Raw genomic sequence first — 25627 nt, forward strand, 5'->3', positions numbered from 1 at the left:
GCAAGGAAACTAGATCTTCTTCCTATCCCTCCCTTCCTTTTCCCAGTGGCAGTCCCTCCCCAGGGCGACTGGAGACACCCATCCCCATGGGCATCCTACTCCAATACAATCATTCACTCCCAGATACTCTGGCTATATCAAAAATATTAGATACAAAGGTCAAGGACTGTTCTCTGGCCTGGAGAGCGACTGGCACAGCTTACATTCATATGCTTAATAAACTCTTACCTTCCATCAAACCCATTACAAACTCACTCCTGGGAGGAGCCCGTGGTCACTACTCATCCCAGGAGCATGGCCAGGAGGATTTGCTGGTCAGCCGGGACAAAGCCGAGCCACCAACAGTTTCACAAGATGATTTCACAAGCCCATTTGGCCCTGTGCCTGGGTGCTGTTTAACTCACCAGCATAGACCTGACCTCACTGCATGTACCAATTGTGGGCAACCACAAAGTGAAGCATTGCCCCCTAACATGCCTCCCTGAAGAGCTTTTTGGGGTGGCCACAAGGCAGAGATGTCTTGGAAGAGCACAGGGGCTCCCGAGAAGATTCACTGGGAGCATGCAGGACAGTTTGGGTGTGCAGCAGGCTTTCCTAGTCAAAATTAGATAGCCATGCTTATGCTCAGGTATGCAGGAGTAGGGAGGGTTTATTGTAAAGCCTGCCTGGGAACCCCATTGAGTTACTGACCCCTGTGAGATAGTCGTGCCTGCACAGCTGAGGAGCCAGACTACAGTTGTAGAGAGGACTGGGGGGATTTTAAGTATCCAGAGTGTGTAGGTGTATGTTGGTACTTTGCTCTCCCCTGTACAAGAGGCAATTTCTGTTTACATATGGAATCAGATCTGAACTCGAATTAGCCTACAGTTTTTAGTAGCACTGTACAGAAATTGCCATATACAAACCAAAGATATAACAGAATTAACGCCCTAAGAGAGGCCCCTTGCAAAGGTGACTTAGAACAATAAGCAGAAGGAAAAATAGCTTAAGGGGTCAATGTGCGTGTATTTAAATACCAGGAAGTATTGACATTTGGACATTGCCACCAGCCATGCTTTTTCTGCTCTTCCACCCCTCAGCACTGTGTGTTCCTCGCTGCATGAACGGCGGGCTCTGCATCACACCTGGCCTCTGCATCTGCCCCCCGGGCTTCTACGGCATCAACTGCGACAAAGGTAAACGCCAGCCCGAGCCCGGGCTCTGCACGCAGCAGCCTCTCTTCACTCCCCTCTGGCACTTTCCCTCTAGGAGTGCATTTTGGAAAGTCAGGCAAGCAATAAGTAAATAAGTTTTAGAAATATTGTGATTCTTAAAATAGATGCTGTAGCACAGCCCAGCAGCTGCTGGAAGAATAGGAATTTGCAGGTATCCATGCACCCCAGCTCTGTGAAGGGTTGTTTGGATAATCACTTCAGCTGATCCACTGAATACTGTGGATCTTACCACAAAAATCTCTTCTATTTCTGAGATGAGAAAAAAAAAAGGCAAAAATAAAACCTGTCTATTTGATCTTTAGTTTCCTGTAGTAAAATTAATTTTACTAATCATTTAGTACATTAATGTGCTGCATCTGGACACATGAAAAAATATGCAGGCTATTCATTTTTTGTTGCTGCATTGGGACTCATGAAGGGTAAAAACCAACAATCAGTTGTTCAGAACAGTAATTGGGAACAGTCTAGGCTACCATGTAGAAAGAACCAAGTACTTTCCTGCAGAAATGTAACTGACCTGCTCATGGCAGAGTGTCATGCTCCATTTGTCATTGCAGGTCTATGTGAAGTAAATACTGAATACAAAAGGTCCTAGAGGCCTTTTCAGCAAAACAGCGGGAACCTTCCTATTACTTTACACAAACTGTTGGTGTCAATGCCCTCACGTCTTCTGTCTAGTCTTTGAACAGACTTTCACCACATTTAGAAAATACTTCAAATGTGCACTTTAATTAAATGCTCCTGATGTCTTGAAGGATTAATGTGAATCCCAGCTGTTTGGTGAAAAGTCACATCTAACGCAATGTAAGTTATTTGGCAGCTGAAAGTCAGAGCATTTGCCTCTATGTCACCACATAGAAAAACTCACAGAGGTTTCTTTTCGGTCAAAGGATTACTCAAGAACTGTGGTGAAGTATCCTCTTGCAGAAGTAGCTTCCAGTGCTAGGCTGTGCTCCTTTTATCAGACACTGGCAGTTTCAATAGCAATAGTGCCTTAATCCCTCAATGAGCTTTATGTGTGGGGGTTGATAAAGATGTAGCACAGTCTGTCCTCAGAGAGCTCACTGCGGTATTGTTCACTTGTCTCCTTCTATATTGCCTTGTGTGTGCCCATGTAAAGCATTATGTAGGAATAACTGCATTTCAGTCTTACTTGTAAACCAGATGAAAAGAGGTTAATCCTGCTTTTACAACCTACTCAATGTCTACTTATGATGAACAGCAGAGAACATTAAGTCCAAGTTAGTCCTAGTTCATATTAATTACTTAGTTAATTCCTTTTATTTGTTTCAGCAAACTGTACAACAACCTGTTTCAATGGAGGGACGTGTTTCTACCTGGGAAAATGCATTTGTCCTTCAGGCTATGAGGGAGACCAATGTGAAATTAGTGAGTAGCATCTTTGTGTGCTTGCTTTCATTTATGTCAACTTCTTCTAGTGTCAATACCTGAGTGATAACATGTGAGCTGCCTCTGCTGGGCACAGAGCACACAGCAGTTTGGGACCCTCAGAGTCAGATGCCACATGCCTCCAAACGGGTCTCCTACTCAGAAGTTTGATTCATTGCTGGACCATTTCACCCCCTGCCCTGTTCTGTTTTCACTAGTAGCCAGGCTTGGTAGCAATCCTCAAGCCATGAGTATGCAAGCAATGCCCTGTGGCAGACAGATGTGCTGCCATGCCAAGCCTGTGGGGTGCATCTATTTTCAAACATTATGGCAAATCACACCTGGGCACAGCAGATTAAGTTTGAGCTGTCACCTCTGAAAGAACTACTATAATTTGCGGATGAAAATATTCGGGGCAAAAGGAGAACTGAACTGTAAGAGCTGAAGGCTTTCATGTAGCATGTAAAGTTACATTCACAAGGTAACTTGAGGATGTACAACCAGACCTCATTCTTCCTGGACTTAGAACTTCTAACAGGACACTGTGCAGGAAAGTTTCCCTGTTGTAAATAATCCCACCAATATTCCCCAGCCCCTTCACAGGAGCATGGAGAACAGTATTTGACCTAGGATATGTAAATGCTGGTTTTTTAATATACATCAGTAGAAACAAGTCCTCCTCACAATTAGGACATTTTTATCACCTTGGAAACTCATGGAAATAAACTCTTAACTTGCTGTCAGCCACTACACAAGAAGTGAATTACTATGCAAAGAAAGTACACAGATGTAGTAAGGCCCACATTTATGTGTAGATTAACAATAGGTGTATGTAAATGTTTCACCATGTCTCTATGCATAACAAGGCATTTTGCAACTCCTTTTTACAGCATCAAAAATTCAGGGAAAAAGAAGCAGCAAAGCTTTATTGTTATTGAATAAATAAAGATTGCCTATTGATATAAATTCAGATCATATACCACAAGAACAACAGTGTGGGTTTTCACTGGATTTACCTTTGCTTACATCAAGCTCAAATTTGACTATTTGGCATAACCCCATTTCTTTCTTCAGTCCCTAAAAAGTCAACATTATTGACATTTTTCAGATGAAGATTAAATTTTAATTCAGAGAGAAGCATGTATTGTAGTGTTTTTTTTGAGGAGACTTCTTAGAACTGTTATTGCAGCATGTATAATTAAGGGCAGTCCATTTAATTGATCTGTCTGAGGACCTGAAGCTCGTATTTGTTGACTGCTGCTTGGGATAAGTGCAACTGTTTTGACTTCCTGGAAAGGCTTACCTGTGAAACTCAAGTTAAATTAATTAAAATGCAGGCAGTAAACTAGCTTCTGTACAAAAGATAAAAGAGCAAATTCAGATCACGGTATGCTGAGACCTAAACTGGGACAGTGTCAATGAGAGCAAGAAAGCACTTACTCTGGTTCTTGTAAAGCCAGGACTGCAATTGTTAGGCTGTGATTGACAGCTGTCATCGCCCCTGGGCACTGCACCAGCACAGCAGTGGAAGACTGCAAGAAATCTAGACAAGGCTTAGAAACACCAGAGCAGAAACACAACTCAGTCCATTTTCTTAGATCCAGGGCCAGCTACATTCAGTCATGGGATTCTTAAAATAATGAGTGGGAAAAACCTTTCAACAGGCAGAAAGCCATCTTCTGAAAATTGCAAGGTTTTGTTGTTTGGTTTTTTTTAGCATTGGGTATAGGCTTTCAGTGCTTGTGTAATAATTTAATCCCTCTGTAAGACTCCTGGGAAGTATACTGAACCCAGTCCACAAGACCAACAGGCATTCACAGTCTTCCAGGTTTTTTTCTAATTAGCATTTCACTTTGAATCAAGAGAGTTTTATTTTGCTTTGGATTCCTCCCTTACTTGTCACCAGCTGTTTTGTTGCTTTTTCCATTTCTTAGTCAGTAACAGAGAGAGTTATTACTCTTTCCTTCATTCTGTGACAATATCTTATTCCAAAGTTAATTGAGCTGTGCTGAGCCAAATGCTTGCCTGTTGCAACTTGGTGGAAGTTGGTGTCACGTCTCTTGACTCATATCCTCCAGATTTACTTAAAGAACTAGGAAAGTGCATTGATTTCTTTAGCATTGCTCTTTCCAATTGTTAATTACTTGGGATGCAAATTTTTGCAAATTAGAATGCCTAACGTTTCCCTGCCCAAAGGTTCCTGCAGAGGAATTGTGCTTTTGCAGAAACTCTCCTTAGCACTGTTTGTTCCATCAGCTGCTTATGAAGCTTCTTTCAGGGTTATTAAAATAATTATGTAGAATAGGAATGAGTGTTTCCTTTATATTGACAATACACTTGTGTATCACATAGGTCTTCAGGGTTTGAGAGCTAAGCAGGTGCTGCCTGTGATGTTGAGCTCCCAAGAGGGCAGTCTGTGTTCATGAAATGAGGTTTTCAACACAGCAAGCCACTGTTGATGCTTAAATTATGACATGTAGGTCTCAGTTAATACTTTTCTTAAAAAAAAAAATAAGGGAAAGGGAAAGCGGGAAAGGGAAAAAGAAAGGAAAGGAATTGGTTTGCTGCCCCAGGTTCCAGTTTTAATTTACTCACAGATTCAGGTATATATTAGTGTTAAATCTAGGGAGGGAACCTTTGTTTTCTCTTTTCAGAAGAATCTAGGAAGTCTAGTGGCATTAGAAAAGATAAAAAATGGTTTTGGACCACAATGAGAAAAGCTGCACTGATACATATGGGCACCAAGGTAGCAGGAAAGGGAGGGTGCAGTTCCTGCTGGTCCAAGAGTGCCCAGATAAGTGACAGTAAGCCTCCCTCAGCCTAGGAGTGGCTGAGCTCATGGGCACTGTGCTTCCCTTCCTAGAGAGGAGTGAAGATTTAATTAGTTCAGAAATGCAGACAAATTCTAACAAGGTATAGGCAGTCTGATGGTGGGACATTGGACGTTAAATTTGGGGAAGGTCCCTGGTGTGTCATGCCCAGCATGAAAGAAAGAAAGAAACTGAGTGTGGTTCTCCTCCAGGGGAGACCTCCTCAGTCCCAGGCGATCGGGGCCAAACAAGACTTCCCACAACAACAACACCTGACCCAGCCTATGCCTTTGGCAAAGGCTGTTTGTGAAGGAAAGTAATTTCCAGACCAAGAGCCTGGAAAAATGTCTGCCAGTTCCGATTACTGTTAGCAAAGTTGCTCTGTGCTTTGCAAACAGGAAAGAAGGGCATGTATTTTTAATGTGCCCTTAGTTTCTGAGCTGCCATGTGGAACATCCCTCATTGCACCATCCACAGCACCACGGTGCTCCCAGCCTGGGCTACAAGCTGAAGGGCCCAGCCAATCTATTTACTGTCTGCAGGTAGCAGCCATACCTGTCATTTCCTGAGTGTCTTACTGCTCTCAGATGTCACTAGATTTTTTCTGCTGGGACCCCTCAGGTTTGGATCCTGCTCTTTGGAACTGCATGGTCTGGACAGGGCTGCCCCCCTGTAAAGGGCGACGAGACCAGGAGTCAGTACTGACCAGTCATGTGGGGGATTCTGCAGAGGCAGAGTGGCACAGACCTGGGCAAAAGCTGCAAGGTCACACAGGCTTTGGCCATGCCAAATTATTGTCATATTCTCAAAGGAGAAGAATGCTTGTAAGTTGGAAGCACAGACTTGCAGCAGAGTCTTTCCTGATGGATCCATAGCTCACACTCTAATATCTGATGAGTTTTTCAGGTACAAGTCAAGCTTGTCAGACACTTGTAGGCACAGGGGGCTAAGACCATTGTGTCTATGTTTTCAATTTCTAGGTAAATGCCATCAACCCTGTCGAAATGGAGGTAAATGTACCGGTAAGAATAAATGCAAGTGCTCCAAAGGCTACCAGGGAGACCTGTGTTCAAAGCGTGAGTACCAAAGCCGCTCCAGCAGTCCTTGTGGGAACATCCAGCTCACTGTGCAGTATCTTTTTTACATAACGTCAGTGCTAATTGTCTGTTGTCAAAGTAGTTCAAGTTATCTTACTTTCTGGATGTACATCATACACCAGACTTAAGGAAATTACGAAACAAGAAACATTTTTTAACAGAAGCATCCTCACAGTCTCTTCTGTACTCTTGAGCTTCTATAAACCAGCAGTGTGTCAGCTCAGCAATGGCACTTCAGTAATAGAGAAATGCTTAAAAAAATGTTAGTGCTTTGCCATGTTAAAATACAACGAGAACACTTCGTGAGGGGGGTGCTGGGGACTACTCTCCTCTGGCTGGTTCTGATGCTTAGCTCTGCTGTACAACCTGATTCCCTTGCCAGGGGCTGAGCCAGACCTTGCAGGTAAAGAGAGGGGTGTGGATTATTTCAGGGCTCGGACTGCACTCAGTGCAAAGGCATGGATTTACTTTGAGAGCCACCCCTGTGCCAGGACCAACCCATCATGTGAAACAGCAGGGAAAGCAAATGTGGACTGTCTCTGGATGAAATGTCAAGAGACCAGGTGTATGTGTTCACTTTTTTACAGCTGTCTGTGAACCCAGCTGTGGCCTGTACGGCACCTGTGTGGAGCCCAACAAATGCCAGTGCAAAGAAGGCTGGCACGGGAGACACTGTAATAAAAGTAAGTGAGAAGCAAACCCTGAGAGTCTTATCTGAGGTGTTACACACCCAGTGCTATACAGAAATGACTGCCTCAAGAGCCTTTCCAGCATCATTAATGATACCACACTCCTTTTTCTCTAATCTTTAATCCAAGCAATAAAACAAGGGTTTTCAATACTCCATAATTTTACCTACTTAAAAAAATTTCATAATAATTTGAAAGTGTTTTATCAAGACCATTTTTGTATTAGAAATTCCAGAATCTGGTATCAATCAGAGGAGGACCTTGCTTGTCTTCCAACCACAGCATGGAAGGGATCCAATTCTTTCAATAATCCTCAGTAATATCAGCTAGCTTTGAAATGCTGGGTAGGTATTTTTAAAAGTAAAACTCTGACACATTTTAAAACCGATTGAAACTTAGAAAAAATGTAATGTCCTTTAGAAATTTTGGAGAAAACTTGAAGAATTATGCAAGATCTGTTCTTAGTAACTTCACATTTTTCTTCTTCTCTTCTTACCCATGTTCCATGGTATACAAAATACATTGCCCCAAAGCAAAGTTAAAGTTCTTGAAATTAATTTCTGTTGTGCTTTTTGGTCCATTTACCATCTATTGTAGCAACTGATCATTTCACTGGGCTTAAAATGGTACTGTATAATTATTTGAAATACAATTGGATATATCCAGTAAGAACTTCAGATTTAATTTTGTGTTTCATGTGCAACAATACTGTAACAGCAGATCTTCAATATGTGATCTTTATATACTCCCAAAAGATACTAATGTATATCACTGTTGGCTACCAATTCACATGTCGTGTTTTATGTGTCAGTAAGAATAAAGTTGAAAAATTTTGCAGCTACAAAACTAATCAACCATAAAGAATGTGAACCTTAAATTGCAGCATCAACTGAATGCTCACTTTTATTAAAACCTGTTGAAGCATATGATTTTTGTCACATCAAAATGTATTAGAATAGATGCAGTATTTTCATGAAAAACTGAGTATTATCCAACTAAGATGGATTTTGCTGTGAAAATTAGGTTTGCTGTGAAAATTGGGAGTCTGCTTTTCTGCTGTTACCTAGTGGATTTGTGTTTAAGTATTCTTGCTACTCTCTGAAGGAGAAATACCATTAACATAAGTTATGCTTAGAAAAAAGATACAATGAAACGAGCCAGTACAAACTACAGTTTGTAAGTTTGGTATGAACTTTTTATTCCTGTCATACTCTTCCTATAAAGAATGCAGATAGCAAATTAAAACAAATACATACTTTAGGTGACCATCACCAAAGAAGTAATTGTCTGTACAACAAACCCAAAGCTCACACCTGCCTTGTGATAAGATGTCAGTAATCTCACATTATTGTAAACTCCAAGGTTTTGCATCCTTCATTACTTGGAGTTTGGGTACAGTCTTGCTGTGTTTAGTACTGCAAAACTCTCTTTGTATTCAGCAAAGAAATTGTGAAATGGACATTTGGGCAAACTTCAACCGCATTTTAAGTGTCCATTAATGTGCATGCAGAGCAGTTCCCCCTTTTCAACCAAAACCAAACATCACTGGGTCTTGAGAGGAGATTTACAGTTAACTTGAGAGGCTTGTTTCATATTCCATCAAATTAATGGCTCTTTGGTAAAGCTGTTTTCTTAAAAAAGAAGTGGTTAAAAAATTGAACAGAGAACTCAGTTTTTCAAAGTAATTTCCATTAGCTTTAAGTAATGAGATGAGTAAATGAACCTATAAAGAATTACAACATAATACTTTGGATTCCATTTTTATTGTTCACTTTCATTTTCCACAACAAAGCAGCTCTAGTGAGCCTGTTTCAGATGGCTTTTTTTCCCCTCCAGGTGTTTATGGTCACTGGTGTTCTTTTTCTTTGCATTCAGCCATAAAGCAAAGCCCAGCTCAGGTAGCTGGTGCAGATTCTCCCCAGGGGGTTGCTTACGCCCCACTCTAGGGCTGGCAGATCATCATGACTGTAACCCAGCTGGTGTGGGGGTTACAGATGTGCACCCCAGGCTGAGTGGCTGTGCTGGGCTCCCTGGGCTGCCTGGCCAGGCCAAGCAGCTTTCTGTCCGGCAGGACTTCGTTCATCCTGGGGGATAACAGAGACACCAGCACTTTTGTAAGGCAAAGCAAAATCCTTTGTTCACATGGGTAAGACAGTTTCCACTTGAAATATTAGCTGTGGATCATAAGCCCACTTCTGTGGATTCTTTTTTCTTGAACTGGATCATTTTCCAGGGTACGGAGCCAGCGGTCTGAGCGCCCTGAGGCCAGCAGGCAGCAAGCACAGGCAGCACACGCCTTCGCCAAAAAGGGCCGAGGAGAATCATGTCCCACCCGAATCCAATTATATCTGGTGAGCTCCAACATCTGAAATGGTTCGTGTTACACAAAGTTCACAGCCTTCATTAACCTCTCCTGGACTGAATGTTAAAATGCTGTTCATTACATTTGAGATTACCGGCTGGAATTTTATTAGCTTCATTATAAACCACTGAGCTGACACTTACTATTCCTTTTAAGTTTTATAAATACTTCTGTAGCATGATTATATAGGCTTCTTCTCTCAGTGCTTTGAATGGTGTTTTGTACTACACTTCAGATACAGCTAAACTTCCTTTTTTTGGTTATATAGCAAATATTATCCAAAAATTAAGTAACAATATTCAAGCAGAAAACCCTGTAGATGCTAACCCTGAATTATTTCAATGACTACAGATGCAATTTGCCTAAGGCAAAAGAAAGGTGCATTTTGCAAATTTTTACAAATTGTGTATTTAGACTTTTCCCTAAGAAAAACAAATAGATAAGTAAATAAGTTGCCTAATTTAAAAACTGAATAACTCAGTTCAGTATTATTTTTGGCTTTACGGTTTTGTGTATTAAAAAGAAACTGCAGTGGTACCATTTAACCAACATAATATATTGTAAACAAAGTAGAGCTATAATGTATGACGTTTCTGCATCAGCTTGAAGCAATATAATATATTGTAAACAGAACAGCTCTTATGTAATAAACTTTTTATACTGATTTTTATGTATAAATAAAGACGCTGCTTTAGTTTTTTGAGTACTGCTCTGTGTGGCCTCCTGCGGTCTCATCAGCGCTGGGCTGGGACGATGGCTTTTCTAGGGCACCCTCATAAAACAGTGGCACTGTGGGGTTGGTGTCCCTCTGTCTGCCTTTAGCCCCACAGCTCTTCAAAATATTTCAGAAGAACAACTTCTTGTGCCTTGGCCAAGGAGGGGAGAACATGGAGGGTGGCGTGTTTCACTCCCTGTACTTGTCCTCCTTGTACCTCGTCCTCCTTTCCCCCAGCACGGCCAGCCAGCTGTGCTGGTGTGCCCAGTTTGTGGCGCCTCAGGTGCTCAGAATATTCTTCATACAGCTTCTGTCCCAGCAGGTGATAGTCCAGCCCTGGCCATGTTTCCTGCTCATGGTGATGGTCCTGTGTCATGTTGTGATCGCTCTGTAGAAGGCTTGGGTGCTGCTTCCTACAGTCAAGGGCTTCATGATTTGTAGTTTGATGTGGCTTGGAAGCAGGAAACAAGGTTTCTGTCTGCACTGAAGAACAGTAAATATCCAATGAATTATTACTGACACTTGCTATAGTGTATTTCCAACAATCTTGTTATCTGAGAGAAAAATTTAAAAAAATGAATAACATAAAGTTGGAAGCATTAGAGCTGGGCTTTTCCTTCCACCGAGACCAGAAAGAGGAGATGTGGGCAGGAAAGGTGCTCAGCCTCTGCCCTCAGTCAGTGCTGTCCCAAAAGCACCCTATTCACATTAAAAAAAGATGGAAAAGAGGCAGCCTGAGGCAGAGGAGAAAATACTTACATGGTGAATACCTGGGAGGAGCTGTTCATGATCTTTTTCTTGAAAGTGTTGAAAGGAGGAGCATAATATTAGGTTGAGATTAAATGTGTAGCTGCTCTGTATGTCCAGGGCTGTCTCGGGAGCTGTGTACAAACATGAATGTCACATTTGCATGCTTTTTGTTCTTTCTGTAGCAAAGATTAAGTGGTTTATCACAGAATACAGTAAAAAGCACAGAAAATTCTTACTTAAAATTACTCAGATATTTTGGCTGAACTTTTTCTGCTCATGTCAATTTCTTAGAAAGTGCTTCCTTAAAAATAGCAAGTGTATTCTTTTATACAGTGTAAATGTTTTGCTACTTGCCCTAAAGACACTTATGCTGCTGTTTTCTTTCCAGAGTTTCAACACTGGTTTTTGGAAATACTATTAATCACGAGAAGAACATCATCAGAAAGGTTACAAAAGGAAAAAATAGTCCTCAAAGTGCACACTATACCACAACTCTGTTTCTTAAATAACATCAATTGTCTACACAAAATCTCCATGGCTTTGCCAATCTGAGCACAAAGTTTCCCACGTAAGAGACAGTCCTTGATGTCAGAGTTTTAAGTTAAAAGTCTATGATAACTGAGAATGCTAAAAGAAGACGTGAATTTTCCAGAAAAAGTCCAGTTGGAAGTTGGAAGCAATTTTGCCACTTGAAAATAAACCACAGAATTTATCACATTCTGACACTGACAGAACATACATATGAGGGAAAAAAGATGTGCCAGAGGTGAAAATTATTTTAAAATAGCAAAATAAATTCAAAATACCAATCCACTACAATAGGTCAGACAGAAACTGCCTTTTCAATATTTGGGAAATCTGTAGTTAGCTAGAGCAAGATGCCAAACACTGCACTTGTGAGCGGCAGCTGTAAGGTGATGAAAATGAGTAAAAGAACATAAAATGTTAACATCGCTATAACTCTACCAAAGAAATCTCAATTTGAGCAACTGACAAAATGATAGCTTTACAAAGGGCTTCTAATGGTACTTGATAATTTCGTATCTAATATTGGCATCCTGCTATGTCCAGGTGTGCACAACATTTCAAAGGACAAATGCATACTGCACACAAAGCAGAAGCAGACATCCTAAGGGCAAACTGCCTTTTTTGTACTGCTGCCATTACTGAACTGATGCACATGCGTTTGGGGGTTGGTTTGGTTTTTTTTTTTTTGGAATTTGCATTTCAGGTTGGCTCTGTCTGTGCCATTGGATTTCATACATATCTCTGTCTGTGCCTCTTCACATCCTCACCTGACTGTTGGGGAGCTGGAGAGAATTGTGGCCTTTTCTTGTTCCTGCTGTGCTTGACCAGTGTTGGTAGCAGTGCAGTGGAGATGCCAGGGCAGCAGAGCCCAGCACCGCTGCACACACTGCGTGCTGCTCACGGGGTCCTTCTGGCCAGCACCGGCTGCTGGGACTCAGCACACTTTCTCCATGTAGTGGGACTGAATGGTCGGCTCCAGCTTCAGCTGCATTTCAAGGAATATTAAGGGAAAAAAGTTATGAAGAAAAAAATTCAGAATTGTTCCAGATGACTCACTGCCTGTGAGATTCAAACTCCAAAAGCCAGACTTAAAGCATTGGCCAGACTTTCTGGTATTAATTCAAAAATGTCAGCTTTGTTTCTGCTGGATAGATTTGTTACCTTTCCTTTCCTCTCACTCCTCTACATCACCTGTTCTACTGGGATTGCCTACTGCGGAAAAAATTCCTACTTGCAGATGCTGACAGGAGATCTGGCAGCAGCAAAGAGGGAGCTGCCTGAAAGGGCCTGGAGTTATGCCAGGATTCCCCTGGTGCCTGCACTGCCCACAGCATGGCATTGGGGCAGGGGCAATGTGTGAGTGGGTGTTAAGGCATCACTCAGAAGCTTGGCTTCATGGCAGCTCCAGGTCTTGCAGTCAGCTCTAGCCTAGAGGAACTGCATCAGTCAGAAGTGCTCTCATCCATTACAGGGATTAAATCCTGCTAAATCCCACAAGTCTTGCAGTGTGAATACAACTTTGTGTTCAGTGAGGTGATGAGGTTCCAGGATGAGGTGCCAGATTAGCCAGGTCATAGCCAAACCTTAAAACCCCGACTAAAACAGTGACAGCCTCTCCAGCTCTAAAATGTGAGCATGATTTGCTCACATGTTTCTTTAAACAGAAAAGCGACTAGTTAAAAAAGTCTCAAGTCAAATGTTGCTGTTTATTTTTTCTTGCATCTGTCTGGCAGGATGGCTGCTGAGCCACAGACCAGCTCCTCAGTGGCTCCCAGCACCCAGCTCCTGCTGGAGCACGGCTGGCTGCACACTCCTTGCTGCTGGCTGGGGCAGCAGCCCAGTGCAGCCATGCAAGCTCACCCACACCCAGCAACAGTGCAAAGCTGAACTGAGCACAGAACAAATGGGTTAGGAGAACAGCAAGGCTTGGAAAAGGCATGCATGCAGATCTGAGAAGATGTATTTCTTATATTTGTGGCTTTAGGAAGTTCAATTTAAATGAACCTCGAAATTTTAAGTTAAAAAAGCCCCCACATATATTTTTTCTTAGAATACGATATTCTATTATTCATATTAGTTACAGAGATTGCATTTTAATCCCTTTCCACACAGCCCATCAGAAGACAGAGCAGCCTCATTGGCAGGAATCTTTCCACGGAAATATGAATTTTTTTCAGAGGATTTAACACACATACCCTGTCTGGCCAAACCACAGCTCAAAAGTAGTTCAGATGCTTATGAGGGACATCCCCACAAGTACTTTCTAACACTTTGTTTCCTGGCATATGCTTGGGGGATTTTATGGCTGAGGAGCTGGCACTGGGGACTGCGCAAGAGCTAACTGGCTCTGGCTGCTCTGAGTGTTTGACTCTACAACCCTAAATTATATATATCCCCTAATCAGCATGCTGCACTTGTACTGCCTCCTTCCTGCCCAGACATCCTAGTGAGCCTCTCTCAAGGCAAGGACCAGTGGGACTCCACAAACTCTCCAGCAGGCAGTATTTGGAAAGGATGCCCACAGTGTTTATACCTTGTTCATCAAGTTTCTGTGCTATTCATCATCTCTAGCTTGCAGGAGCCTTGCCCAAATGGAGCCTGCCATGATCCTGGGCCAGAATTTTCCCCAGTCCTCCTACTACAAACTGCCAGACTTTGTTGGACAAATTTGGCCACTATGGGAACTGCTTGTATGCTGGACTCTGGCTTTCTTCAAATTAGGGTAAACCAGCTGAAAGTCTGAGCATTTAATTAAGGTCGTGGTTGTTCTCAGCATGCACAAATTCCACCCTTCAGTGGCCACTGTGGGTATCACCTCTCCCTTGGTCTATCTGGAGAGTGACTGCCAAACGTATACATCTCCCAGACAGTGTCACTGTTAAAAAAGTTAAATGAATGTTCAGCACAATCCACTCAGTGTTTTTTGAACCACTCTTTTTGTGTAAAGGCATAAAGATTTCTCCCCTGTTACAGCTACAGCAAAAATAAAGGAGTTGACTGTACTACTTCATTGTATTTATCCCATGTAAGGCTGACTCAGCAATGGCAGTTCCACCTCCAAGGCTTATTCCTAAAAGTAACCAACTGTATTTGAAATGCAGCTGAAATGTTAACCTAGTTTGACAGTTGAGGGGTCCTGAGTGGTTTACATGCCACAATTTACAACAATCCTCTTAAAAACAAGATGTAAGGGATTTCTAGGGAGAGGTGAGTTTGGAATTTCTATTCCTTGTGATCAGTGAGAGTAGGAACTCCCCGAACACCAGAGGACCTCTCTAGGTGGTTTGAAAATGGACAGCAACGGCAGGTGAAGTGTGCGTACTGCCCCCCTGGAAGTGCATCTTCATTGCCACCAGGGAGCTGAAACAGGGATCACTGAGGGTTTTGGGGGTTGTTCCTGAACATCTTTACAATATATGATCTAGTGATGTAGAACCGCAGAATGGTTTGAGTTGGAAAGGACCTTAAATGTCGTCTAGTTCCAGCTCCCACCTTTCACTAGACCAGGTTGTTCAGAGCCCATCCAACCTGACCTGGAGCACTTCCAGGGATGGGTCATCTACAACTTCTCTGGGCAAGATGTTCCACCACCAACACAGTCAAGAATTTCTTCCTTATGTTCACTCTAAACCTACCCTCTTTAATTTAAAAAGCATTGCCCCTGTCAGTACAGGACTTGTTAAGAAGTATTTCTGTCTTTCTTATAAGCCCCCTTTGTGCATGAAAAGGCTGTAATAAGGTCTTCTTGGCATCTTCTCCAAGCTGAATAACCCAAGGTTCCCCAGGCTTTAATCAAATATTTTATTTTGGTTTTCCCTCTCTACTATGCTTCCTTTTTTTGGTTTGTCTTAAAACGCACTAACATCAAATGAACAAATGAAAAAACAAATAATTAAATAGACCCCAAGTGTCTGAAATTTCCAAGAATTTAGTTTGTTTAGCATACACCACCTCTGGTCTTTTTAGAGGAGCAATTTGATATTGCAGTAGCACCACGTTTAACTCTGTGCTTGTCCCTGGAAGCATGATAGTACTAAAATGTTTTGAGCCATCCACAAGGAAGAGGAGCTGCAACAATGAGGCCAGCAGAACTTCTTGCATGTGATATTTCCTTGAGTTTTTAGAGGACAATAGGAAAATAGCTTGATGGTTAGTATTTGACTGAAATAAGTTTTGGTTACTCAGATGAATCTATTCTGCTTGAGACACAGTAATCTTCTCTGAAGCAATTGAGTGACATGAACACTTGGGTAAAAAGAGTGAGCTGTTGAGTGCAGAAAGTACCCAAAAAGTGCCATGAGGTTATTTAGGATTTTAAGATCCTGTCCATTTTTTAAGTTTATTATTCAGCATGTCATCATGCAACAGCTCTGACTGCACTGCAATCCTCTATTGTCCATAGCAAAGGCTGTTCTAGAAGAGTTTATGATAAAAGATCTGCTGAACACATCTTGATCAAAAGAGGAATGCAGAATTCTGTGTTTCTTTCTAACTCTGCTTCCTCTCCTAGCAAAACACATTCCTTTTGTATGTGTTCCCTTCTGCATTTCGGAAAATAGAGAGGGAATAATTACATGGAAAAAGTGGATAATTAGGAGCTATGCTTTTTCTGTCACACCCAGTACAACAATTAAGGTCTCTAAAAGTCAAGACAGTGAATGTCCCTTTGAAATTGGGGGTGTGGAGGGGAACTTTTAAAACCTGACAAGCAATTAACAGTAATTATAACGTCATTATTACTGCCACCTTCCTATCTGTTGTGTAAAACTCCACTCAGCTTTCCTCATCTGATAAACAGACAGTGACACAGCACTGCTGTTCCAGATCTGTGAGGTTACTAGAGACAAATGATACTGCTGTGAAACTGGAGTGCAGCTATAAAGTTGCTGCCCCACTGCTTTGGGTCTGAAAACACAGCTACATGGCACAAACGTAGCTTGGCTCTCTTACAGGATGTATTTGGAGCCCAGAAGTTACTTCTGCTGAATGTGTGGAGGTTTATTTGACTTTCAGGATGTTCTGGGCCCGTGGTGTTAGCCAAGTCCTGGAGGCAGTCCCAGACTCAGAGCCATCTCAAGTAGTTTGATCCTGCCGGCTTTTCCCAGTTTAGCAGAGCTCTCCCAGCTGAGTTACCCATCAGAGTGGAGCAACAATCAGAAGCTGACAGTGGCTCTCTTCCTTTTTGAACAGTACTGAATCATAGCTCACAGGAAAGGGCAAGAGAGGAAGTGAAGCTGAAGTCATTTTCTGTGACAAAATTAAAGATCTTTTTATTAAAGGTGTGTAGAACTAGTTCCAAGAAAAACTAGAAATGCTTCCATATTTCAAGAGATCACGGAAAATTTATGAGAATTCAGAAGAAAGTTTCAAGAGCTATTCAGAATCATAGAGAAGTGTGTGACACAGTGAGAAACTTCAAATATCTTTCAGTACAACTGGTTGGGCTGCCCAAAACACTCCCTGCTGCTAGAAGTTTTTTGTTCATCCCATACACTATCTTCACCAGAAAAACAAGCAGTTTTCTGCTGAATAAGTGAGCTTGACCAGCTCTCTGGTAGATCAACAAAAGGGATGAGATCTTCAAAAGGTATCCCAGCCATTTCAGCTACTTGCAAAACCAAGTTCCTTTCACAAAAAATGCCTCCTGAGCCTGAAAAAATTTGATCTAGAGAATTTTCAGACTGGAACCAGAGTACATGTTATTAACAGTGGATTAAGTAAGTGTAAGGTTTTACCTGGGCCTGCAGAAGATTCTTCATCATCTGGTCTTAAAAGCAGGATCTCCTAAGAGATACATTAGTAGCTGAAAGATAAGTTACAGGCTTCATATAGAAATGGCAAGACAAGGTTTTGGTTCCTTCCACACTGTGATCACCTTAGATTTGGTCTAATAGCTTGGTCTGGTCTTAAACATATAAAGTGGTGAATAACTCCAAAACTGAAGCCAAATCCTATTGCAGGTATTTAATTTCTGAGAGCATCTGCAATTTCACTCCAGAGGTGGAGGAAGCTGAGTAACAACTGAAGTCACAGCAAGGCGCTGTTCATACACTGATACTTGGTCATATCCCATGACTGCAGCTTGTCAAGGATAAGGCAAGGAACTCAAGGTCGTGTCAAACGCTAAAGTGTATAATTAGAGAAGAGTAGTGGCTTTTTTATTTCTTTCCTTGCTCCTGAAGTGCATTTTTCACTGTCCCACAGCAACTGTTTCTCCTCAGCCTGTTGCTATGTGAGAATTCGAAATTAAAAAGCTATTGTGAAGGGGTTTTGAGAAACACTTTTGAGAAACACCATTTAAAGAACAGGAACGGAGAAGAGCTCATGAGCACACTACAAGAGCACACTACAGTGTGGTTGTGACGCAAGTCTTCGTAAAGGCAGCTACTCACGAAAGCCCAACAGCAGAATGAACATCTCAGTGTATTTCAAATGCTGTGTTTTCACAGACACAATCACAGCTGTGATGCCTTCACTTTTCTGAGTACCAAGTGTGGGTCACAGGGGCAAATGTGATTGCTCCTGTCTATCATGACTCATTGGGTTTTGTAGTCCTGGCCCAACTCCACCTTGGACAAGTGTTGCCATTATTTGCTGGCAGATCGTTTTGTGCGAGTGACAGCTGAAAGGCATTAAACAGTACAGTAAATCATTTAACTGGAGCCTAGAATGTGTGAACACTGAACCACAAGCTCTGAAAGAAGAAAATTTATTTTGTCTTTTGAACAGTCTTAATATTAGTGGCCCAGCTTAACCACATGTAACGAGCATAATCTGTTCAGTTTTCAGCAAGGTCTTTAACCAGATATTGTATACCCCTGGAGTGGTTTCCTCTAATTATTTGAGGTTTCTTACTTGGAAATTGTGTTGTTAAAATTAACTTTTTCATTTGTACAACCATCAGAGAAAAAACCTTGGTTTGAGGGAATGTCGGTGTGCTGCAGCCAGCCTAGGTCTTGGAAAGTAGTGATGGATTGAGGCTGGAGCATGCACCTATCTGTTTGCCCCTCAAGCTGCACTCACAAATGACCTGTGCTATGCAGAGGTATCACTTTCTGTCCAGGAGAGGTGCTCATGGTCACCAGGCTGCCTTTCCTCCAGCCGTTCCCACTCCAGTTGTCCGTCCATTCCTTGGCTGCAGCTTCTGAACAGGCAGAGCCCATCCACAGCCACCAGGCTACCAAAGCACTGGGCTTAGCGACACCAGGAACCAACTCCCAACAACAAAACCCACAGGAGCCATACATCCCCAAGACACCACTTGAGGAAAGAGTCTCATGGACACAGCAGTGACAGCATGACCCTGCTCCCTGAGTCTTGGCTGTCACCTCCTCCTTCTCCACCTTCTCGCAGATGGGCTCATTGGTACAGCACAGCGAGCAGGGACCATGGCGCCACAGAAACACTCATTGCAGCAGGGCCAGGGCATGCTCCTCGCTGTCATTGCTCCCAGCAGCTGCCCTCCAACAAGCAGGTAGCCTGTGCCACTGAGCTCTCAATGCTCACTGCACCCTGCCACCACCCTGCTGGCCCCTCCAGCAGCCCCGACCCCTAGGAAAGATGCTCCAGGAGTGTTGGAGAGAAGGAGAGCAGAAGGACTTTGTGTTTGCATCTTTGGTACTGCCACGCTGCCCCACTGCCACTCTGGACTCCCACGATGGTGGAGTTTCAGCCTTTTCAACTTCCAGCAGTTTGGATGCCTCCTGTGTTTGAAGCTGTTGGAACCACATCAAACAATCCTGAGCAAAGAATGCCGTTAAAGGATTTATTCAGCCTGGAAATGATTGCTGCTGATGGGAGAAAAGGGAAGAACAAAGATTTCTCAGCCACCATTGTGATCTACCCATTTAAAAATATATTAAAAAAAAAAAAAAGGAAGATTCCATTTACAAATCAACACCATTTGGCTGAGCATTTTACTGCAGCCCCTGAGCTAGTTCCAAATTGCTTGGCTTACATAAATACCACCAATGGACCTTCACAGAAGGAAAAAGTTCATAATTGAGTAGTAATTGACAATCATGAGAGACATTTTTCAAAAGCAAAGTGTCAGATTTTTGAATTAAAAACCTGTAACTAGAAATATAAATCCCCAAACACTAAGTAGATTAAAACAGTACTGTAATTAACACTGTAAGAGTAATGCATCTGTGTAGAAAAGACAATAAATTCTAACTTTTTCTACTCAGGGAACTTGATTTTTGATAACGATCATTTTCCTTAGTTCCATATTTTATTCCAGATGCAGGGAAGAACACCAGTTCAATATATTTTCACCTTTATATTATGTTTAGTGCATTCAAAGGAGAGCAGAAGTTCTCAGTCCACAAGCACTATTTATATTTGCACTAACCAAATCCACCCATTTTAAGAATTTTAAGAAAGGAGCAAAGCTTTCCTTTCCCTCTTCCTATGTAACCCAAGTTATATCACTTTAAACTTTAAAGGCATTTCCATTGCCTTCTCATACTGGTCTTTTAGAAGGAGAGGAGCCATCCATCTGTGATCTGAGCCCCTCTGTAGGGCTTTCCACAGTCATTGGTACTGTCCCTGCTTTAGCAGTGTGTCCTGTTACCAGGTTTAAGTGACACCCAGATTTTTCCTTCCTTGCTTGCTTTTGTTTTTCCTTCTTTGCTGCCATTACAATGAGTGCACCTAAATGGAAGGTATAGAGAAGAAGGGACCGTTCTCTCCCATCAGGTGCACAGCAATACAAAAAAAAGCATCAGACACAAACCACAACAAGAGATATTCCAATACAGTAAGAAGGGGGGAAAGGGATTTATCATGGGTATGGTGGAACACTGTATCAAATGCTGAAGGAAGGTATGGAGTCTTGAACCTTGCAGGTGTTCACACTTGCCCAGACACAATATCTGTAGGCTGAGGCAATTCCCAGCTGGCCCTGCTCTGAGCAGGGATTTTGGACAGGTAATCTGAGGTGATTCGCATCCTGAATTATGATTCTGTAATGGCCCTTTTTGAAGACCACATACAGACACATATGTCTGGGATCTGTAAAAAGACCACATACAGGTACCTACTGTCCATGTGCTAGTTCCACATATCACATGGAGATGAGTTTGGGACAACTGAAAAAACCATCTGTGTCAGACAAGTCCAACAAGAACAATTCCCTTGGATCCATTTTGGTTTTTTAACAAGTCCAACAGGAACAATTCCCTTGGATCCATTTTGGTTTTTTTTAAAAGATGAAACTCACTTGAGCTCAGTTCTTGGGATGAACAAGTATAACCTGCAGTGCTTAACCCAAAATGCTTTTTCCCACAACTGAGTATAAGGGTGTCTAGAATTTGAAACAATGTAGGCCCTTGAATGTGCATGTCCAAAAGACAAGTTTTGTTGGATACCTTTGCATTGATAAAGAGTACTGCAAGTTTAAGGCACAATTTGACTGCAATTGGCACACTCTGTAGTACTCGTAATCCCACCTTTAGTGGCCTCATAAATGACCTTCCTCACACACAGCCACACTTTGCAAAGACTGTAACCATCAGATCTGTAGTTTCCTCAGGGTCTGTTACCATCTTCCCTGCTGTTCACTGGGTCAGAGCAAGAAAGAATTACAGTGGATAGAGACAAGACCGAGATGACAGAGTAGAGCCAAAACAATTGTCTACCAAAATGCATAATGTTTAATTTTTTTAAAAGAGTAGGTGAAATTAAAGGTTGCTGCCTTGTTTCTTTTTTTTTCTTTTCTCTTCAGAATTAAAAACAACATCCAAGCAGGATTGTCCTTGAAAGAGGAAAAGCAGCAACTAATTAATGAGAAATCAGACAGGAACCGGAAATACAACCCAACCTCTCCTGTCTCTCTCTAACTTGTGGCCACTTATCACTTATCGTAACACACAAAGCAAATGTCCTCTCCTTGCAGGGCTTCCTTGCCATCTGGTGAGAGGCACAGCTCTGAGGTACCTAAAGTTTCAGTCAGTATTTCATGCTAGTTTGGAAATATGTCAGGGGATTTTGTGTGTGTAATATAAATACCTCCCACTGCAATTAGTCTCTGCTACTGGTAGAGAAACAGACTGCATCAACATTGCTTTTTTTTTTTGCTAAAGTGCTGCTGTAGTTTCAGTTCATCCCACAAATGTGGCATTGTCTCCTAAAATTACATTACTAATTGCAGATAATACTCCAAGCCCAGATGAATGAAACTTTGATCTGAGTAGCACCCCTACGCAATCCCTCTGGCATGTAAATGGCAATTACAAAACACAGCTCAAATACAGCTTGAAAGCAAAGATGTAAGGCCAATTTATTTAGTGCCCCTAGACTAAAAAAGGTCCTTATTACAGTGCCAGATTATGATTGACCAAGATTTACTCACAAAACATTTCCCACTGCGAGTGTGTGACAAGCTGCAATTATTACTAGTCCGGCTAGTTTAAAAGAAAAAAGAAAAAACAAACAAACAAAAAACCAAAAAACCCAAACAAACAAAAAAAACCCCAAAAACCCCACAACCAAAAAAATCCATCTTAGCTTCAATTTTGGCTGGGCTGCCTGACAGAGATCAGCTGCCAACTACAGCAGCAGAGCAGGCTGAAGGGAGTAGGTGTGGGGGTATGAAAACCAGAATAATATGGAGGAGTGGCAAGGAGCGAGGAAGGAAAGAATGAGAGAGAGGAGAGAGAATATAATTGAATGGGACAAGGGAAAAGGAGAAAATAAGAGAGGTTAAAGGAATATGAGGACACAGAGAGCAAGCATGGAAAAGTAAAAAACAGATGTGACAAAATGAAGGAAATTGAGAAAGAAAGCAGCGTAGATGAGTAAAAAAAATAAAATAGAAGGACTAGCCAAAGATAGTTCTCTTGAAAACTTGCCACAGACTAGTTCAGTAGGACAAGAGCTGGACCCCACACTTTCAGCTTTTGGAAGGAGTCGGTTCAGGCTTCTTCTGCTGCAATCAAGCACGTGAAATCTTCATTTCTCATATTAAATTGCTACAGGCATGAATTCAAGTGCAGAGCTCTCCTCAGAACAGCTAGGAGAGAAAGTGCTTGCCACGTGGCATCTAGTCCTAGATGCTTTGTGTGTAAGCTCTGCCATGAAAACCTGACTGAAAAAAGATTGTTTGAGAAAAAAAAGAAATGCAGGGCCAGTAATGCAGCAGTAGCCTGTGACAATAGCAGCAAGCAAGACAGTCATACACGTGATTAACATGTATATAGCAGACAAAGTCTGTTAAAGGTAAAAAAATACCAAAGGAACTTCTCCACTGCACAAAACCAGAGATAAGCTTTTCTACACACTGCAAAGTTACAAGCCAAACCAAAAAGTTCGGTTTTATTGTCAGAGAGGAAAGTAAGTAATCCCAGAACTTTGGTTGATATATCAAGACGGAGCTGAGCTGGATTAGAAAAACTGATATTTAATTGCAAAAAAAAAAAAAAAAGCAAAGTGATCTGAAGCCTTATAAAAAGTTTGCTTATTTGAAGAGGCACCAGAACTGGATTTAGAAGATGAAAAAGCGGTCTTACTTCTTAAAAAGAGAAAAAGAAACAAACAAAAATAGCAATATAAATAGTGACTATGCCAGAAAGACTGAAGTGAGCAAAATAGGCAGATAAATTCTTTATATCTTAGCATGGTGAGTGCTGCAGCACCAGCACCTTCCTATTTAGCTCTGATTTGCTCTCTCTTTTAATTCAAATCTCATTTCTATGACTTAACACCCACATTTAGACACACGAAAATAAAGTCTGCAACTTTCAAACAAAATGCAGCTTTAACCCATGCAAATAGATAAGTCAGCCAAACATTAATTAAAAGGCACCTAAAATTCTCATTTGCAGTAAGAAAAATAATGCAGATAGCACAAAAATCTTGATTAAATTCAAGCCGAGCCGAGAAACAATTTCAGTAGCAACTAAATGACATTTTTAAGCAGCAGGTAGGACAAAACAGGAGCATAAAATCCTTCTGATGATTCATCCCAAGTCTACCTATTGAAAACTTGCATAAATATCCATGATAATTCCTGCATAAACACTAAGCCATGCTGGCATGTGGGACTAATTTGTTTTACGAGAGATGAAAAATGTGAATTGTCTCTTCAAGCAAGAGACCAGGGCAGGAAACCCTAAGGGAAGGAGTTCAGATTCTTGTTTGTGTGCATTATTGTTTTCAAGTTAAATCAGTCAAGTCAAGCTCACAGAGCAGGTCTGACTACACAATAATCTGTCTCCTCTGAGTGCTTTGGAGGAGTAAAGAAGATTTCTAGCTATTTCAATTCTTACTCAGAACATCCTTTTCTTATAGCTGTTAAAAAACCACCCCACAAACAAACCATAATAACAAACAGGAAATAATAAGAATATCTTAATGACAGAATTCCTGAAGTCAAAGGTGTTCTTACATAAACTTATGTAGAATTTCCAAGATCAAAGAAATGTCTACCTTTAAGCAATAATCTTAGAGGACACCTTATAAGCACAGTTTGTGCTTTTATTAACTAGTTTTAAGGCATCCTTCACAGACAGAAGGTGTATATATATCAAACTTTGCCAGATGAGTCTAATCTATATAACTTAAACTCCCTCCCCTTCCCTTGCTGTTCTAAAAAACCTGGCTAAAAAGAGGCAGCATAGACTTTAAGCTAACATTTTCCCTGAAATAAGGGAAGATTCACCATAATAATGCACTGAACTGAGTCCATTAGAGCAAAATCAAGCAATATTATCACAAACATGTTGACTTTGCCACACACTGAAATTTTTATAAGAACAGGATGTCTGTGGTCATGGCACTGAACTGAAGAGCACTGGGATGAGCTCTCTGCTGTCATGAAAACTGGGATAGTGAGCTTGGGCAAGGAAATTAATAAATCTCTATCTGTAAAATGTAGGTAACTATTGATTTAGATTTGTCCTTTCAGTTCTTGAAAGAGCAAATCTTCAAAGACTGTGACATGCTGTGTGCAGACACTAGGTACCTGGAAGGTCAGGGTTTGACTAAAAACTGTTTTGAGAAGCATCTCTCTACTGAAATAAGGCACCCAAGACAGCGGGACTGTAATGGCAATAATGAGCACTGCATTCTGTGGTTGCATTTCCCTGAGCCAAAAGCAAATGTTTCTGCAAAATATGCAATCAACAAGATGCTAAAATTGTTCTGTGGCTATGAAAGTGCTCAGAAGCATTCATTTTTAGCTCTCAAATTATTTGGGTAGGCTTTTTAAGTGAGTGCACAAACACAGTCATTGTCAGCTTCAGATTGGTGTGCCACTTCATTCCTGTGCCTGTAAGTCTCGTGGAGCATTCAGATTCCCTCTCATCAGCCCTGGCAAAGCAGTCAAGCTCCTGTCATCAGCTGCAGCTTTGCAGCTGCACAGAGCACTCAGATCCAGCCAAAGCACAGAAAGTCCAAAGGGGCAGAGGAGGGTGGTGGGTGCCCAGGCAGTGCAGGGGTGCTGCAGCACATGGAGCAGGTGCTGGTGGCTGCTCAGTGCCATACACACAGTCCTGGGACCAGAGATTACAGGACAAGACTCTCCATTTCAGCTGCTTAGGAGGGAGTTCATCAAGCACCTAAATTTGGCATTAAAAGTTAATTGCATCACAGAATTATAACATCATCTATGAGGTGAATATGATGCTTGGCACTCAAGAGTGACAAGGTGCTTGGCCTATTCCTAACTCAGGGGATCCATGAAACTTTATGTATTCCCTCCTGAGCCTAAAACTGATTACCTCAGGACATCAGAAAGATGAAGGGAGATGCTTTACTGAACCCCAGGTAAATGATTGGATAGTTTTAATGGACTTTGCTTGCATGCAGCAAGCTCTGAGGCTTGCAGCCACTCGAGCTGCAGAGTCCAGCAGGCAGCACTGGGTGTTCATGCTTTCTGTGGGGCAGCTGATCTCCAGCTCAATGTTCAACACACACACCTCTGGGTGCCTTTTCCTGTGTCTTTTCTGAGGACTCCTATCCAATGAACGTTTCACATAAAATATGGAACTTGGATTGGGAAAGGTGAGCAAGCCCTGGGACTATCTCCTCCCAGTGAAACCCACACATATTTTTGCTATATCATTGTTTCAT

At 41.8% G+C, this 25627-nt stretch overlaps 1 protein-coding gene across 1 annotated transcript in view; it reads left to right on the top strand.

Moving 5' to 3' along the window:
* Positions 1-10264, top strand: part of WIF1 (WNT inhibitory factor 1) — a 36222-nt gene extending 25958 nt beyond the window's left edge. The window contains exons 6-10 of the mRNA XM_041411292.1: positions 1080-1175; positions 2508-2603; positions 6394-6489; positions 7098-7193; positions 9433-10264. Of these exons, the coding sequence (XP_041267226.1) occupies positions 1080-1175; positions 2508-2603; positions 6394-6489; positions 7098-7193; positions 9433-9554 (506 nt within the window). The 3' untranslated portion in view covers positions 9555-10264. The remainder of the gene's footprint in view (positions 1-1079; positions 1176-2507; positions 2604-6393; positions 6490-7097; positions 7194-9432) is intronic.
* Positions 10265-25627: the final 15363 nt, after the last annotated feature.

The sequence above is a fragment of the Onychostruthus taczanowskii genome, unplaced genomic scaffold (genome assembly GCF_017590055.1).
Source record: "Onychostruthus taczanowskii isolate IOZ18803 unplaced genomic scaffold, ASM1759005v1 scaffold35, whole genome shotgun sequence".
NCBI classification, from domain to species: domain Eukaryota; kingdom Metazoa; phylum Chordata; class Aves; order Passeriformes; family Passeridae; genus Onychostruthus; species Onychostruthus taczanowskii.